The sequence below is a fragment of the Borostomias antarcticus genome, assembly GCF_949987555.1.
Source record: "Borostomias antarcticus genome assembly, chromosome: 17".
Classification (NCBI taxonomy): domain Eukaryota; kingdom Metazoa; phylum Chordata; class Actinopteri; order Stomiiformes; family Stomiidae; genus Borostomias; species Borostomias antarcticus.
The window spans coordinates 19465176-19480175 of NC_140250.1; the positions used below are offsets into that span (position 1 = coordinate 19465176).

The window sequence follows — 15000 nt, forward strand, 5'->3', positions numbered from 1 at the left end:
CAACTTTCATACTGACAAAACCATTCATGAGTATCGTTAAGGGTGTTTTTTTTTACATCTGTGACGGCAGAAAAAAATAGTCTATACCTTGTGTTTGTAGATTTATTTACAAGCTGAATATGGTACTGCTTACTGACTATTGATGACATAAATGTAGCTGTTATATAAATCATATTGGAGTAAGTGTGTGTTAAGATAAGTATGAGACAACACCACAATCACAAGGCAGAACAAAATTCAGCACAGACCTCAGGGGGTTAAAAGAGTTTGGTAACTAACAGTATGTGTGTGTGTGTGCACTTGTTGTGTGTGTGTGAGAGAGTGAGAGAGAGAGAGAAAGAAAGTGTGTGTGAATGTGAAGTGGATTTATAAGATGCTGCTGCCTGCGCTGAGGTTGATAATGGACTCCAATAAGACAGGGCAGAGAGGACTGGGACACACAGCCACAGAAGGAGAGAGAGAGCGAGAGAGAGACTATTAAAGGCACATTAATTAAATTGATCCAAGGCCCCGGTGACAGAATATTCCACAAGGCCATATTCCACACAGTCATTTATCATCCTGGTCTTTCAACTGGCCCAAGGGCTGCTGGGAGCTCTGCTCTGCCCAGAGAGACCCTCACTATCTCTGAGGAACCACTTCTGCGGGGGTGCAGAGAGTGGAGGGGGGGGGCAGGTCAGTAAGAGAGAGAGAGAGAGAGAGAGAGAGAGAGAGAAAGAGGGAGGGAGAGAGAGAGAGAAAGAGGGAGGGAGAGAGAGAAGGCATGGAGAGCATATAGAAGAGGCTGTACCTGTTTCATGTAAGCGTAGCACATGGTCTCCGCGACACGCTTGCCCTCGTCGTAGCACGCCCGGGGGCCGATGGGGTTCACATGGCCCCAGTACTCCTCATTCTGGGGATGCACCTCCGGATCTGACACACACACACACACACACACACACGCACACACACACACACACACACAAAAGTGAAGTAGCTGTGTGCACATCCAATCTGTACTTTAGGCGAGGTGGCAAGATAAAAATATGTATCTATAAGAGAAAGGGATATCTGCACACACACACACACACACACACACACACACACACACACACACACACACACACACACACACACACACACACACACACACACACACACACACACACACACACACACACACACACACACACACACACACACACACAAAACAGAGGTTCTGGTTAAAAGTGTCAAGTGAGAGATTAGATAAAGATTAACTGCGAAGGAGGAGATTCTGATTGCCTTGTTTGCTTTGCCGCTTAATTGTACAATAGCATGCACTGGTTCAGCTGCTGAACACATCTATCACACACACACACACACACACACACACACACACACACACACACGCCCTCCACAGAGGCCCCTCCAGCAACGGCAAATAATGCAAGCAAGATCTCAAGCTGATCGGACTAGAAGCAGACTAGTTTTAATCCACTCGGATCGATCGTCACACATGTCTGCTTTCTGGCTCAGCCAAGGCAAAGGACACTAAACCCAAGCACATACAGTATATATATGATGCATTATGTGCACAGAATGAGAGGAGAGAGGCGGCTCAGAGGGAACTCTGTGTATCTGCCGGTCAGCTGTGACGGTCAGCTGAGGCGCAGCGAGAGACCAGGTCTGCAGAAGGAGAGGATTACCAGCTTCAAGCCTTTAAGCTTCACAATCACAATTCTTTTTATTGCCATGCAGTTTTTCAACGTACTAGGAATTTGCTGTTGGTCGCGGTGCATCACATGAAGACATGAAGACATAAAGACATGAAGACAGGACGAGACAGGATGAGACAGGATGAGACAGGACGAGACAGGACCGTGGAAAGACAAGTCTGGCAAGTACAAAATGCTAGTGCAAAAAAGACTAAGCTAAGAAAAAGAACAATATACCAAAAGTAGTGGTCAGTGTATATACAGTGAGTATGCAGAGTGTAATGTAAACGCTACACACTACACCACGCTACACACTACTACACACTACACACTACACACTACTACATGCTACACACTACACCACACTACACACTACTACACGCTACACACTACACAACACTACACACTACTACACGCTACACACTACTACACGCTACTACACACTAAACCACACTACACTACTACACACTACTACACGCTACTACACACTACACCCCGCTACACACTACTACACGCTACTACACACTACACCACGCTACACACTACTACACGCTACACACTACTACACGCTACACACTACTACACACTACACACTACACCACGCTACACACTACTACATGCTACACACTACACCACGCTACACACTACTACACACTACTACACACTACACCACTACATGCTACACACTACTACACGCTACACACCACCACACTACACACTACTACACGCTACACACTACTACACGCTACTACACACTACACACTACTACACGCTACTACACACTACACCACACTACACACTACTACACGCTACACACTACTACTCGCTACACACTACTACACGCTACTACACACTACACACTACTACACGCTACTACACACTACACCACACTACACGCTACTACACGCTACTACACACTACACCACACTACACACTACTACACGCTACACACTACTACACGCTACACACTACTACACGCTACACACTACACCACGCTACACACTACTACACAATACACACTACTACACACTACTACACGCTACACACTACTACATGCTACACACTACTACACGCTACACACTACACCACGCTACACACTACTACACACTACACACTACTACACGCTACACACTACACCACGCTACACACTACTACACAATACACACTACTACACGCTACACACTACTACATGCTACACACTACTACACGCTACACACTACACCACGCTACACACTACTACACAATACACACTACTACACGCTACACACTACTACATGCTACACACTACTACACGCTACACACTACTACACAATACACACTACTACACACTACACCACACTACACACTACTACACGCTACACACTACTACACGCTACACCACACTACACACTACACCACGCTACACACTACTACACACGACACCATGCTACACACTACTACATGCTACACACTACACCACGCTACACACTACTACATGCTACACAATACTACACACTACTACACGCTACACACTACTACACACTACACACTACACCACGCTACACACTACTACATGCTACACAATACTACACGCTACACACTACTACACGCTACACACTACTACACACTACACCACACTACACCACGCTACACACTACTACACACTACACCACGCTAGCTCGTCTGTATTTCAGTGCAAGGTCTGGATGACAAGATTGTAGATGCTTTATTAAGTTTGATGTGTTGCCTCCTTTTGTCTGTACGCATTGCTGCATCGCCTGCACAACGGAGGCCATCATCTATCGCGTTTCCTTGTTTATCTGGTTTAAAACCCAAATACTGTAGTTCCATATTAAACTTTTAGAGTTATGTTTCTTCAATAATGTTACATTTGATGGTACGGACTCAGAGCTAGGGAACGCTTCTGACGTTACGATAGCCTACTGAGAACAAGACTGGCTCGCGCCTAGTGTGCAACACTATTGCACACTACACCATGCTACACACTACACCACGCTACACACTACACCACGCTACACACTACACCACGCTACACACTACACCACGCTACACACTACACCACTCTACACGCTACACCACGCTACACGCTACACCACGCTACACACTACACCACGCTACACACTACACCACGCTACACGCTGCTGGCCGATCGATATGCAGGCCGCCGAGAGACCAGCCCATTAGAGCGGAGAGAGACCAGCCTATTAGAACGGAGAGAGACCAGCCCATTAGAGCGGAGAGAGACCAGCCCATTAGAACAGAGAGAGACCAGCCCATTAGAGCGGAGAGAGACCAGCCCATTAGAGCGGAGAGAGACCAGCCCATTAGAGCGGAGAGAGACCAGCCCATTAGAACGGAGAGAGACCAGCCCATTAGAGCGGAGAGAGACCAGCCCATTAGAGCGGAGAGAGACCAGCCCATTAGAGCGGAGAGAGACCAGCCCATGAGAACGGAGGATCTGTAGGATGAGCTTTCATGTCAGCAGTCATATGGGGAGCAGAGCGCGGTGAACACACTGATTATATCATTGATTGCTTGTACTATGTGTGCGTGTGCGTGCGTGTGTGCGTGTGTGTGAATGTGTGTGTGAATGTGTGTGTGAGAGAGGTGCAGGATGCCATAAGGAAGATGAAGAAGACAAGGCCCCTGGAGGTGATGGTATCCCAGGATGGGGGAGGGATGGTGGGGCAGATCTCCATGGTCACGAGGCATGAGGCTGGAAATGAGGCCGACTGGAAATTACCATGGCGTTTCCCTCCTGTCCCACACACACACGCACACGCACGCACGCACGCGCGCACACACACACACACACACACACACACACACACACACACACACGACTAAACATTCAGACTCCTCCCCCTCCCCCTCAGAACACACCTTCTGGCCTTCGGTGTCAGTCGAACGAATAAATGACTTTAAAGCAGTAATTCAGTGATCCCTTTAACTGAATTGTCTACTGAATTTTTAGCACCCAAATAAGATAGAATAACTGCTAAATTACTTTATTCACTTTTTGTATCAAATGATGCCTCCATAATGGTTGTCATAAGTCATACAATCTTGGTTGAATCATATGGAGCCGAGCCAGCATTATGCCCCTTCACTGGAAATGCTATGTAGCACTATAGTATAGCCAAGCAACCGCCTGACAATCATCCATGCACTTAGCAGCACAATCCGTTTCAGTTGATGTAGTCTCTTTAATCACGGCATTATTATAGAAAGGCAATATAGTGCAACATACTAGGTTAGCTAGCTAGCTTTCAGTAGCTAGTGTAATCGTATTCCATCAAACTATGCTAGCTAGCTAACTAGCAAGCTAGTAGGGCCGTCAACTTACACAGGTATTAAAAACAGAAGGTATGAGTCAGTTAAGCACTTAATAAGTCGGCTATCTACTTAAGCTACTTAAGCCCTAACGATGCTGGCTGTCAGAAATGTAACATTAGCTAACGTTAGCTAGCTAACTGAAGCTGTGCCTGTGGTCTGTGGAGTTAGCTAGCTAGCCATCATGTTAGCCAACACCTGGCACAAATAAGAGATACTTTCTATGCTCTGGAAATTATTTTGTTTAAAAAGAAGAATAGTTGGGCAGTGGCTAGATAACCAAGGCATTTTGAACCGTGTCATAATTTATTAGCTATCGATATAGTCAATTCAGCCCTTGTTTGCTTGCTTGCGCTCAACGAACCACAAGGCAGCAGTTGTCCTTGCAGCTGGTTGCGTGTGCAAGTTCCACATCTCCTCAAAGCCACTAGCGGGCTAGAGTTGTGTACTACCGGTGTAATGTTTTATTGATATCAGTCTAGCCTCAATTGAAAACTACAGGAGACCACTGATGCCTTTAAAGCAACCTTGAGATTTAGATGGTAGCAGGGGCACAAAAGCCACGGGGGCAGAATTATTTTCGGGGCATAACGGCAAGAGGGAGGGGCATCACGGCCAGAGGGAGGGGCATCACGGCCAGAGGGAGGGGCATCACGGCCAGAGGAGGGGCATCGACTGCCAAGGCCGTCGTGGCCGTTGTGTAATTCCCACCCTGACACTGGTGTGTGTATGTGTGTGTGTGTGTGTGTGTGTGTGTGTGTGTGAGAGAGAGAGAGAGAGAGAGAGAGAGAGAGAGAGATGGTGTGTGAATGTGTGTGTGTGTGAGAGAGAGAGACAGAGAGAGATGGTGTGTGAATGTGTGTGTGTGTGTGAGAGAGAGACAGAGAGAGATGGTGTGTGAATGTGTGTGTGTGTGAGAGAGAGACAGAGAGAGATATTGTGTGTGTGTGAGAGAGAGACAGAGAGAGATGGTGTGTGAATGTGTGTGTGTGTGTGAGAGAGAGACAGAGAGAGATGGTGTGTGAATGTGTGTGTGTGTGTGTGTGAGAGAGAGAGATGGTGTGTGTGTGTGTGTGTGTGTGTGTGTGTGTGTGAGAGAGAGAGACAGAGAGAGAGATGGTGTGTGAATGTGTGTGTGTGTGTGTGTGTGTGTGTGTGTGTGTGTGTGAGAGAGAGAGACAGAGAGAGAGATGGTGTGTAAATGTGTGTGTGTGTGTGTGTGTGTGTGTGAGAGAGAGAGATGGTGTGTGTATAAACTAACAGGATTGTTGTGATGATATCAGTCAGCCTGGGGTCCTTCCTCTGAACTGCCCTCTTGATCCCATCCAGGCACAAATTCATATTGTTGATATTGATATGGTGGTGTGTGTGTGTGTGTGTGTGTGTGTGTGTGTGTGTGTGTGTGTGTGCATGTGTGTGTGTGTGTGTGCGCGCATGTGTGTGTGCGTGTGCATGAGTGTCTGTGTGCATGTCTTACCTCCATACACCTCAGACGTTGAAGCCAATAGGAGACGAGCGCCCACCCTCTTGGCCAATCCTGGGAACACACGAAAGACAAGAGCAATCACACCCAGAACAAAAGCCTAGAGACACCTGAGCAGAGACAGAACAATCAAACTCGAAACTTGACACTGTGTTCTGTGGAGAGATCAGAGGCAGGTTCTCTGCTATGACTGAGGAGGGGAACCGGACTACCGCTTGGTTCCACGTGACATGAGAACAACAACACAGAATCAGAGAACGTGTGTGTGTCTGTGTGTGTGTGTGTGTGTGTGTGTGTGTGTGTGTGTGTGCTGTAAGCAGCTTGCGCAGTAATTTCCCAAACCGGGCTCTCTAGCACTGGCAGTAACACAGCATCAATTTGCAGAACATATTCAGGGTAAACTGATGAGAAGCTGCAAGAGATGTCATGTATGGTGATGATGATGATGATGATGTGGGTACTATTCACCAACAATAACATGCTGATGAAAAATACTGTACCTCTGTACATCTCTCCCATCTAACGACACACACACACACACACACACACACACACACACACACACACACACACACACACACACACACACACACACACACTCCATTTCAAAGCCCCCCGAAGTCTTCACTGAGGCAACCACCAGGTGTATCTGCTCTGTAACTGCTGAGCGACGACAGATTTGAGAAACGCGGCAGCAATTATCATCCATTATCAACAGAGGATGAGGGAAGACGGGAGGGAGGATGAGTGGAGGATGAGTGGAGGATGAGTGTTGAAGTGGAGGAGGGAGAGAGAAAGGAGAGCTGAATGAAGAGGAGAACCTTGACAGGGACAGAGAGAGAGGAAGGGAGAGATTCTTCACGCCCTGGTCCTACACTTCACACTGGAGCACCTGGACAAGAAAAACACCTCCATCAGGACGCCTCATCAGCGTGGTCCTGAAGCTGGGAGATGTAGGCCTCATCAGCCTGGTCCTGAAGCTGGGAGATGTAGGCCTCATCAGCGTGGTCCTGAAGCTGGGAGATGTAGGCCTCATCAGCCTGGTCCTGAAGCTGGGAGATGTAGGCCTCATCAGCCTGGTCCTGAAGCTGGGAGATGTAGGCCTCATCAGCCTGGTCCTGAAGCTGGGAGATATAGGCCTAAGGAGCCTGGTCCTGGAGCTGGGAGATGTAGGCCTCATCAGCGTGGTCCTGGAGCTGGGAGATGTAGGCCTCATCAGCCTGGTCCTGGAGCTGGGAGATGTAGGTCCTGGAGCTGAGAGATGTAGGCCTCATCAGCCTGGTCCTGGAGCTGGGAGATGTAGGTCCTGGAGCTGAGAGATGTAGGCCTCATCAGCCTGGTCCTGAAGCTAAGAGATGTAGGCCTCATCAGCGTGGTCCTGGAGCTGGGAGATGTAGGTCCTGAAGCTGGGAGATGTAGGTCCTGAAGCTGGGAGATGTAGGTCCTGGAGCTGGGAGATGTAGGCCTGGAGCTGGGAGATGTAGGCCTGGAGCTGGGAGATGTAGGCCTGAGGAGCTGGGAGATGTAGGCCTGAGGAGCTGAGAGATGTAGGCCTGAGGAGCTGGGAGATGTAGGCCTGAGGAGCTGGGAGATGTAGGCCTGAGGAGCTGAGAGATGTAGGCCTGAGGAGCTGAGAGATGTAGGCCTGAGGAGCTGGGAGATGTAGGCCTGAGGAGCTGGGAGATGTAGGCCTGAGGAGCTGAGAGATGTAGGCCTGAGGAGCCTGGTCCTGGAGCTGAGAGATGTAGGCCTGGAGCTGGGAGATGTAGGCCTGAGGAGCTGGGAGATGTAGGCCTGAGGAGCTGAGAGATGTAGGCCTGAGGAGCCTGGTCCTGGAGCTGAGAGATGTAGGCCTGGAGCTGGAAGATGTAGTCCTGGAGCTGGGAGATGTAGGCCTGAGGAGCTCCTTATTCAGGAACTGGTCACTGGACTTCTTCAGACAGACCACGGGTGGTGAGAATAGGCAGCAACAGCCTCACCTCTTTGTCGCAGATGATCTCTAATTGATGTCCTTGTCCTGTGTCTTAAACGTAGTTTCCAGATTATTTTGTGTCTCTGCAGTCCTCCGTTCTTGTTTGTTTGAGATGGGGCATGAGTAAACAAACACTAGAGAACTTCTACCGCAGCATCATGGAGAGAATCCTGACTGGAGGCATCACAGCCTGGTAGGACACCACCCCCGCCCACCACAGGCACGCCCTCCAGAGGGGGGTGAAGACAGCGCAGAAGATCATGGGTGTGGAGCTCCCAGCCATCGAGGATCTCTACAACCAACGCTGCCACAGGAAGGACATCTCCTTCACAATCACACCAACCACCAGCGTATGCCTCAACCCTAGTCAAATTCCTAGTATGTGTGTACCATACACACGACCAATAAAACGGATCTTGAATCTTGTAAGGAATACAAGAACCTGTACCTGCTTTCACACTCTCACACTCTCCCCTGTGCTGAGGGAGATAGAGGATGCAGAGAGCGTGACCAGGTCATCCTCGTACGCATCACTCTCTTCCCCGGCATTTCTGTTCCGTAACCCTGGGCAACTGATTACCACAGACGAGCCTGTTTGGTGAAGCCCCCTGCAGAAAGGTGCGGGCGCGTATCGACCTCCTGGCGTCTCCGTGGCACCTGATGGGTTGAATGTTATGCAAACGCCTTCGTATAGACCCCTGATAACAGATCCTGGATCAGCATAGTCCCCCGATAAGAGCACCTGGATCAGCTGTGGGATTGTATAGTCCCCCTGATAACAGCACCTGGATCAGCTGTGGGACTGCGTGCTGTGGAGGGTTAGGGTTAGGCTCACCCAGCATGTTGAGGGTGGGTTAGGGTAAGGGTTAGGGTTAGGGTTAGGCTCACCCAGCATGTTGAGGGTGGGTTAGGGTTAGGGTTAGGCTCACCCAGCATGTTGAGGGTGGGTTAGGGTTAGGGTTAGGGTTAGGGTTAGGGTTAGGGTTAGGGTTAGGGTTAGGGTTAGGCTGACACTCACCCAGCATGTTGAGGGTGCCGATAGTGTTGGTCTTCAGGGTCTTGATGGGGTTGTACATGTAGTTGGGAGGAGAGGCAGGAGAGGCCAGGTGGTAGATCTGGTCCACTGGAGAGAGGGACACAAAATAAACAGACAATAAACAAACTGAATCAGATGTAGTAATATTCACACCATTTATTTTTGATGTGAGCATTATATGTTCAGCTCTGTAGAATGGGTATTAGACATTAGATATTCATTATTAATGGGTATTAGACATTAGATATTCATTATTAATGGGTATTAGACATTAAATATTCATTATTAATGGGTATTAGACATTAGATATTCATTATTAATGGGTATTAGACATTAGATATTCATTATTAATGGGTATTAGACATTAGATATTCATTATTAATTCCCATTCAAGGCGTCCACTCACAGTGAGTGTTTCTAGTCCTGTTGAATTAGAGAGATTCTGATCAGAGTATGACCATTAAGATGTTAGAACCGAGAACATTCTAGAACTGGGAACATTACAGAACTGGGAACATTCTAGAACTGGGAAGATTCTAGAACTGGGAACATTCTAGAACCGAGAACATTCTAGAACTGAGAACATTCTAGAACTGGGAACATTCTAGAACTGGGAACATTCTAGAACTGGGAACATTCTAGAACTGAGAAAATTCTAGAACTGGGAAGATTCGGCAGATGGTTGGGCTAGAGAAGAGAGAGAGACCAGGTCCTGACTGCTCTCTCACTCATCCTCTTCCTATCTACACAGCAGCAAGAGAGACACTGGAGAAGAGAGGAGGAGAGGAGAGGAGAGGAGAGGAGAGGAGAGGAGAGGAGAGGAGAGGAGAGGAGAGGAGAGGAGAGGAGAGGAGAGGAGAGGAGAGGAGAGGAGAGGAGAGGAGAGAACAGAGAAGAGGAGAGGAGAGGAGGAGAGGAGAGACCATGACATTCTGCAGGTTGACCTTTGCCTCCCAGAGTGAGATGCAGACAGGTGTTTAAAGCTTGGATCTCAGATCAGTGGGTGTGTGATCAGTGCGTTTCCCTGATAACCTTTCAGAGGCCTTCATGTCTTCTGTATAAGGGTAGAACACACACCCTGCTAATAACACCATAAACACATCTCTCTCGCTCTCTCTCTCTCTCTCACACACACACACACACACACACACACACACACACACACACACACACACACACACACACACACACACACACTTTGATGGGCGTTCAAAGCTTGTGTTACACTTGCATTTCCAGAAAGAAGCTATTCGAGCAGAAATGCCAGAGAAATAAGGAGATGAGACACGTTGTCATGCTGACCAGCATGTCCACTAAACCCTGCTGTCCTGCGTGACGCCGTGAGGAACCATGATTCCACGCTTCACATGAGCTGTTACCATCAGGCAGACGCTGCAGGCTAACATCCCTCCAAATCAATGGGCTCACATATCATTTGTGCCTAGCAGTATTGTATTACTGAACACACTGTATTACTGAACACACTGTATTACTGAACACACTATTACTGAACACACTGTATTACTGAACACACTGTATTACTGAATACACTGTATTACTGAACACTGTATTGAACAAACTGTATTACTGAACACACTGTATTACTGAACACACTGTATTACTGAACACACTGTATTACTGAACACTGTATTGAACAAACTGTATTACTGAACACACTGTATTACTGAACACACTGTATTACTGAACAAACTGTATTACTGAACAAACTATTACTGAACACACTGTATTACTGAACAAACTGTATTACTGAACACACTGTATTACTGAACACACTGTATTACTGAACACACTGTATTACTGAACACACTGTATTACTGAACAAACTGTATTACTGAACACACTGTATTACTGAGCAAACTGTATTACTGAACACACTGTATTACTGAACACACTGTATTACTGAACACACTGTATTACTGAACACTGTATTGAACAAACTGTATTACTGAACACACTGTATTACTGAACAAACTATTACTGAACACACTGTATTACTGAACACACTGTATTACTGAACACACTGTATTACTGAACAAACTGTATTACTGAACAAACTGTATTACTGAACACACTGTATTACTGAACACACTGTATTACTGAACACTGTATTGAACAAACTGTATTACTGAACACACTGTATTACTGAACAAACTATTACTGAACACACTGTATTACTGAACACACTGTATTACTGAACAAACTGTATTACTGAACGAACAAAAGCCTCCCAGAGTGAGATGCAGACAGGTGTTTAAAGCTTGGATCTCAGATCAGTGGGTGTGTGATCAGTGCGTTTCCCTGATAACCTTTCAGAGGCCTTCATGTCTTCTGTATAAGGGTAGAACACACACCCTGCTAATAACACCATAAACACATCTCTCTCTCTCTCTCTCTCTCTCTCTCACACACACACACACACACACACACACACACACACACACACACACACACACACACACACACACACTTTGATGGGCGATCAAACTATTCTGTATAAGGGTAGAACACACACCTCGCCCAAGTTCCAATCAAAAAGAAAAAGATTCTCGCTCACACTGTTCACCTCTGCATTGTGAATTTATTTAAAATAAGTCAACGTTTCGGTAGAGAAAGGTCGCGAGACTGAAACGTTAGATAGGTAGGTAAATCAGACAGACAGACAGAGAAAGATAGACAGACAGACAGACAGACAGACAGAGAAAGACAGACAGACAGACAGACAGACAGACAGACAGACAGACAGACAGACAGACAAAGACAGACAGACAGGCAGACAGACAGACAGAGAAAGACAGACAGACAGACAGACAGACAGACAGACAGACAGACAGACAGACAGACAGACAGACGGTCTAGAAACCTCAACAGCCCCACGGGCACGCCCATTCTCTTTAATAACCCTGACCTCTGACCTCTGCCCACTGCCCATCACAGCTTAGTAATCACCAGACCTGGGGTCAAAATACCAGTAGCTTGAATATGTTTTAATTAGTTCCATTGGGCCAGATAAGGAAAAACAAGCAGATAAATAATTGAAATGACAGATTTTCAAGAGAGATACCAGAATGCCTGTTAAGAGACCTTGGGTCTGCTCTCTCTCAGTAAACATGTTAAGAGACCTTGGGTCTGCTCTCTCTCAGTAAACATGTTAAGAGACCTTGGGTCTGCTCTCTCTCAGTAAACATGTTAAGAGACCTTGGGTCTGCTCTCTCTCAGTAAACATGTTAAGAGACCTTGGGTCTGCTCTCTCTCAGTAAACATGTTAAGAGACCTTGGGTCTGCTCTCTCTCAGTAAACATGTTAAGAGACCTTGGGTCTGCTCTCTCTCAGTAAACATGTTAAGAGACCTTGGGTCTGCTCTCTCTCAGTAAACATGGCATTTTTGCTGTCAGCAGTTTTTCAGGGAAAAGCATCAACGCCAATTAACCTTGTTAGAGTGTTGTGTCCCCCCCTACACACGCATGCACACACACACACACGCACGCACGCACGCTCGCATGTACGCACGCGCACACACACACACACACACACACACACACACGCATGCACACACACACACACACGCACGCACGCACGCACGCACGCACGCACGCACGCACGCATGTACGCGCACACACACACACACACAGATGTCAGTGTGGATCCACACAATGCTGCTATAATACCTCCACTGACCTGAGAGCACAGACAGTGGCAGAAACAGGCTAGTATGTGAGTGAGTGAGTGAGTGAGTGAGTGAGTGAGTGAGTGAGTGAGTGAGTGAGTGAGTGAGTGAGTGAGTGAGTGAGTGAGTCAGTGAGTCAGTGAGTCAGTGAGTCAGTGAGTCAGTGAGTGAGTGAGTGAGTGTGAAATGCTCACAAGTCTTTTTTGTCCAAGTCGGGTCTCCAATCTCTGAATGTGTAGTAAGGTCCATATATATATAATATGGAACCACAGGCGTCAGAGAGGAGAACGGTTCTAAGATCATGTAGGCTAATCTAATTCGGCTAGTTCAATCTTTTTTCTGAATTTTGAGAGGGTGGCTAAAAGATTGATAGAAACAAGGAATCTTAAACGAAGGAAGGGACATTACATTGTTGGGTATTTAGAAGTTTTAAGGCAAGGCAGGTTTATTTGTATAGCACATAGCACATTTCAGCAAATAGGCAATTCAAAGTGCTTTAAGTAAACTACACATGTATTAAAATAAACTGTATTCACTTTGTGTATCTCAGTATATTAGATAGGTGATTCAACACATTTGCACTAGGATTATGTATGATTCAACTAATCCTAGTCCAAAAAATGAATGAATATCCTCAACTATTCAGGCATGTACTGTATTGTACTCTATTCAGGCATGTACTGTAACAAAATAGTAGGAAGGCTAATAGGATATAGGCTGTAGGATATAGGATATAGGCTCTAGGCGATATGAAAACATGCATCCTCTTGATAACATGGTAAACCAAAGCTCCTCAGCTTGCAGGCAATTTATCATTTGAATATTTAGATGTCATTTTTAATTGTGGCAGTGTGGCAACAACCCGTGACCCCCCCCCCCCCCACATGAAAAAACGCCAGATAAGCATGTCTGTGTGATGCATAGGCTAAGACCATTAACATGTCTGTGTGATGATAGGCTAAGACCATTAACATGTCTGTGTGATGATAGGCTAAGACCATTAGCATGTCTATGTGATGATAGGCTAAGACCATTAGCATGTCTATGTGATGATAGGCTAAGACCATTAGCATGTCTGTGTGATGCATAGGCTAAGACCATTAACATGTCTGTGTGATGATAGGCTAAGACCATTAACATGTCTGTGTGATGCATAGGCTAAGACCATTAACATGTCTGTGTGATGATAGGCTAAGACCATTAGCATGTCTATGCGATGATAGGCTAAGACCATTAGCATGTCTGTGTGATGCATAGGCTAAGACCATTAACATGTCTGTGTGATGATAGGCTAAGACCATTAGCATGTCTATGTGATGATAGGCTAAGACCATTAACATGTCTACGTGATGATAGGCTAAGACCATTAACATGTCTATGTGATGATAGGCTAAGACCATTAACATGTCTATGTGATGATAGGCTAAGACCATTAGCATGTCTATGTGATGATAGGCTAAGGCTAAGACCATTAACATGTCTATGTGATGATAGGCTAAGACCATTAGCATGTCTATGTGATGATAGGCTAAGACCATTAGCATGTCTATGTGATGATAGGCTAAGACCATTAACATGTCTACGTGATGATAGGCTAAGACCATTAACATGTCTACGTGATGATAGACTAAGACCATTGGCATGTCTATGTGATGATAGGCTAAGACCATTAGCATGTCTATGTGATGATAGGCTAAGACCATTAGCATGTCTATGTGATGATAGGCTAAGACCATTAGCATGTCTATGTGATGATAGGCTAAGACCATTAGCATGTCTATGTGATGATAGGATAAGACCATTAGCATGTCTTTA

At 46.4% G+C, this 15000-nt stretch overlaps 1 protein-coding gene across 1 annotated transcript in view; it reads right to left on the minus strand.

Moving 5' to 3' along the window:
- The window catches only part of uxs1 (UDP-glucuronate decarboxylase 1), a 70860-nt gene that overhangs the window by 24948 nt on the left and 30912 nt on the right, over positions 1-15000 (minus strand). Inside the window, exons 7-9 of the mRNA XM_084451818.1 lie at positions 9483-9587; positions 6487-6546; positions 791-912 (exon numbers count right to left, since the gene is read on the minus strand). Of these exons, the coding sequence (XP_084307944.1) occupies positions 791-912; positions 6487-6546; positions 9483-9587 (287 nt within the window). The remainder of the gene's footprint in view (positions 1-790; positions 913-6486; positions 6547-9482; positions 9588-15000) is intronic.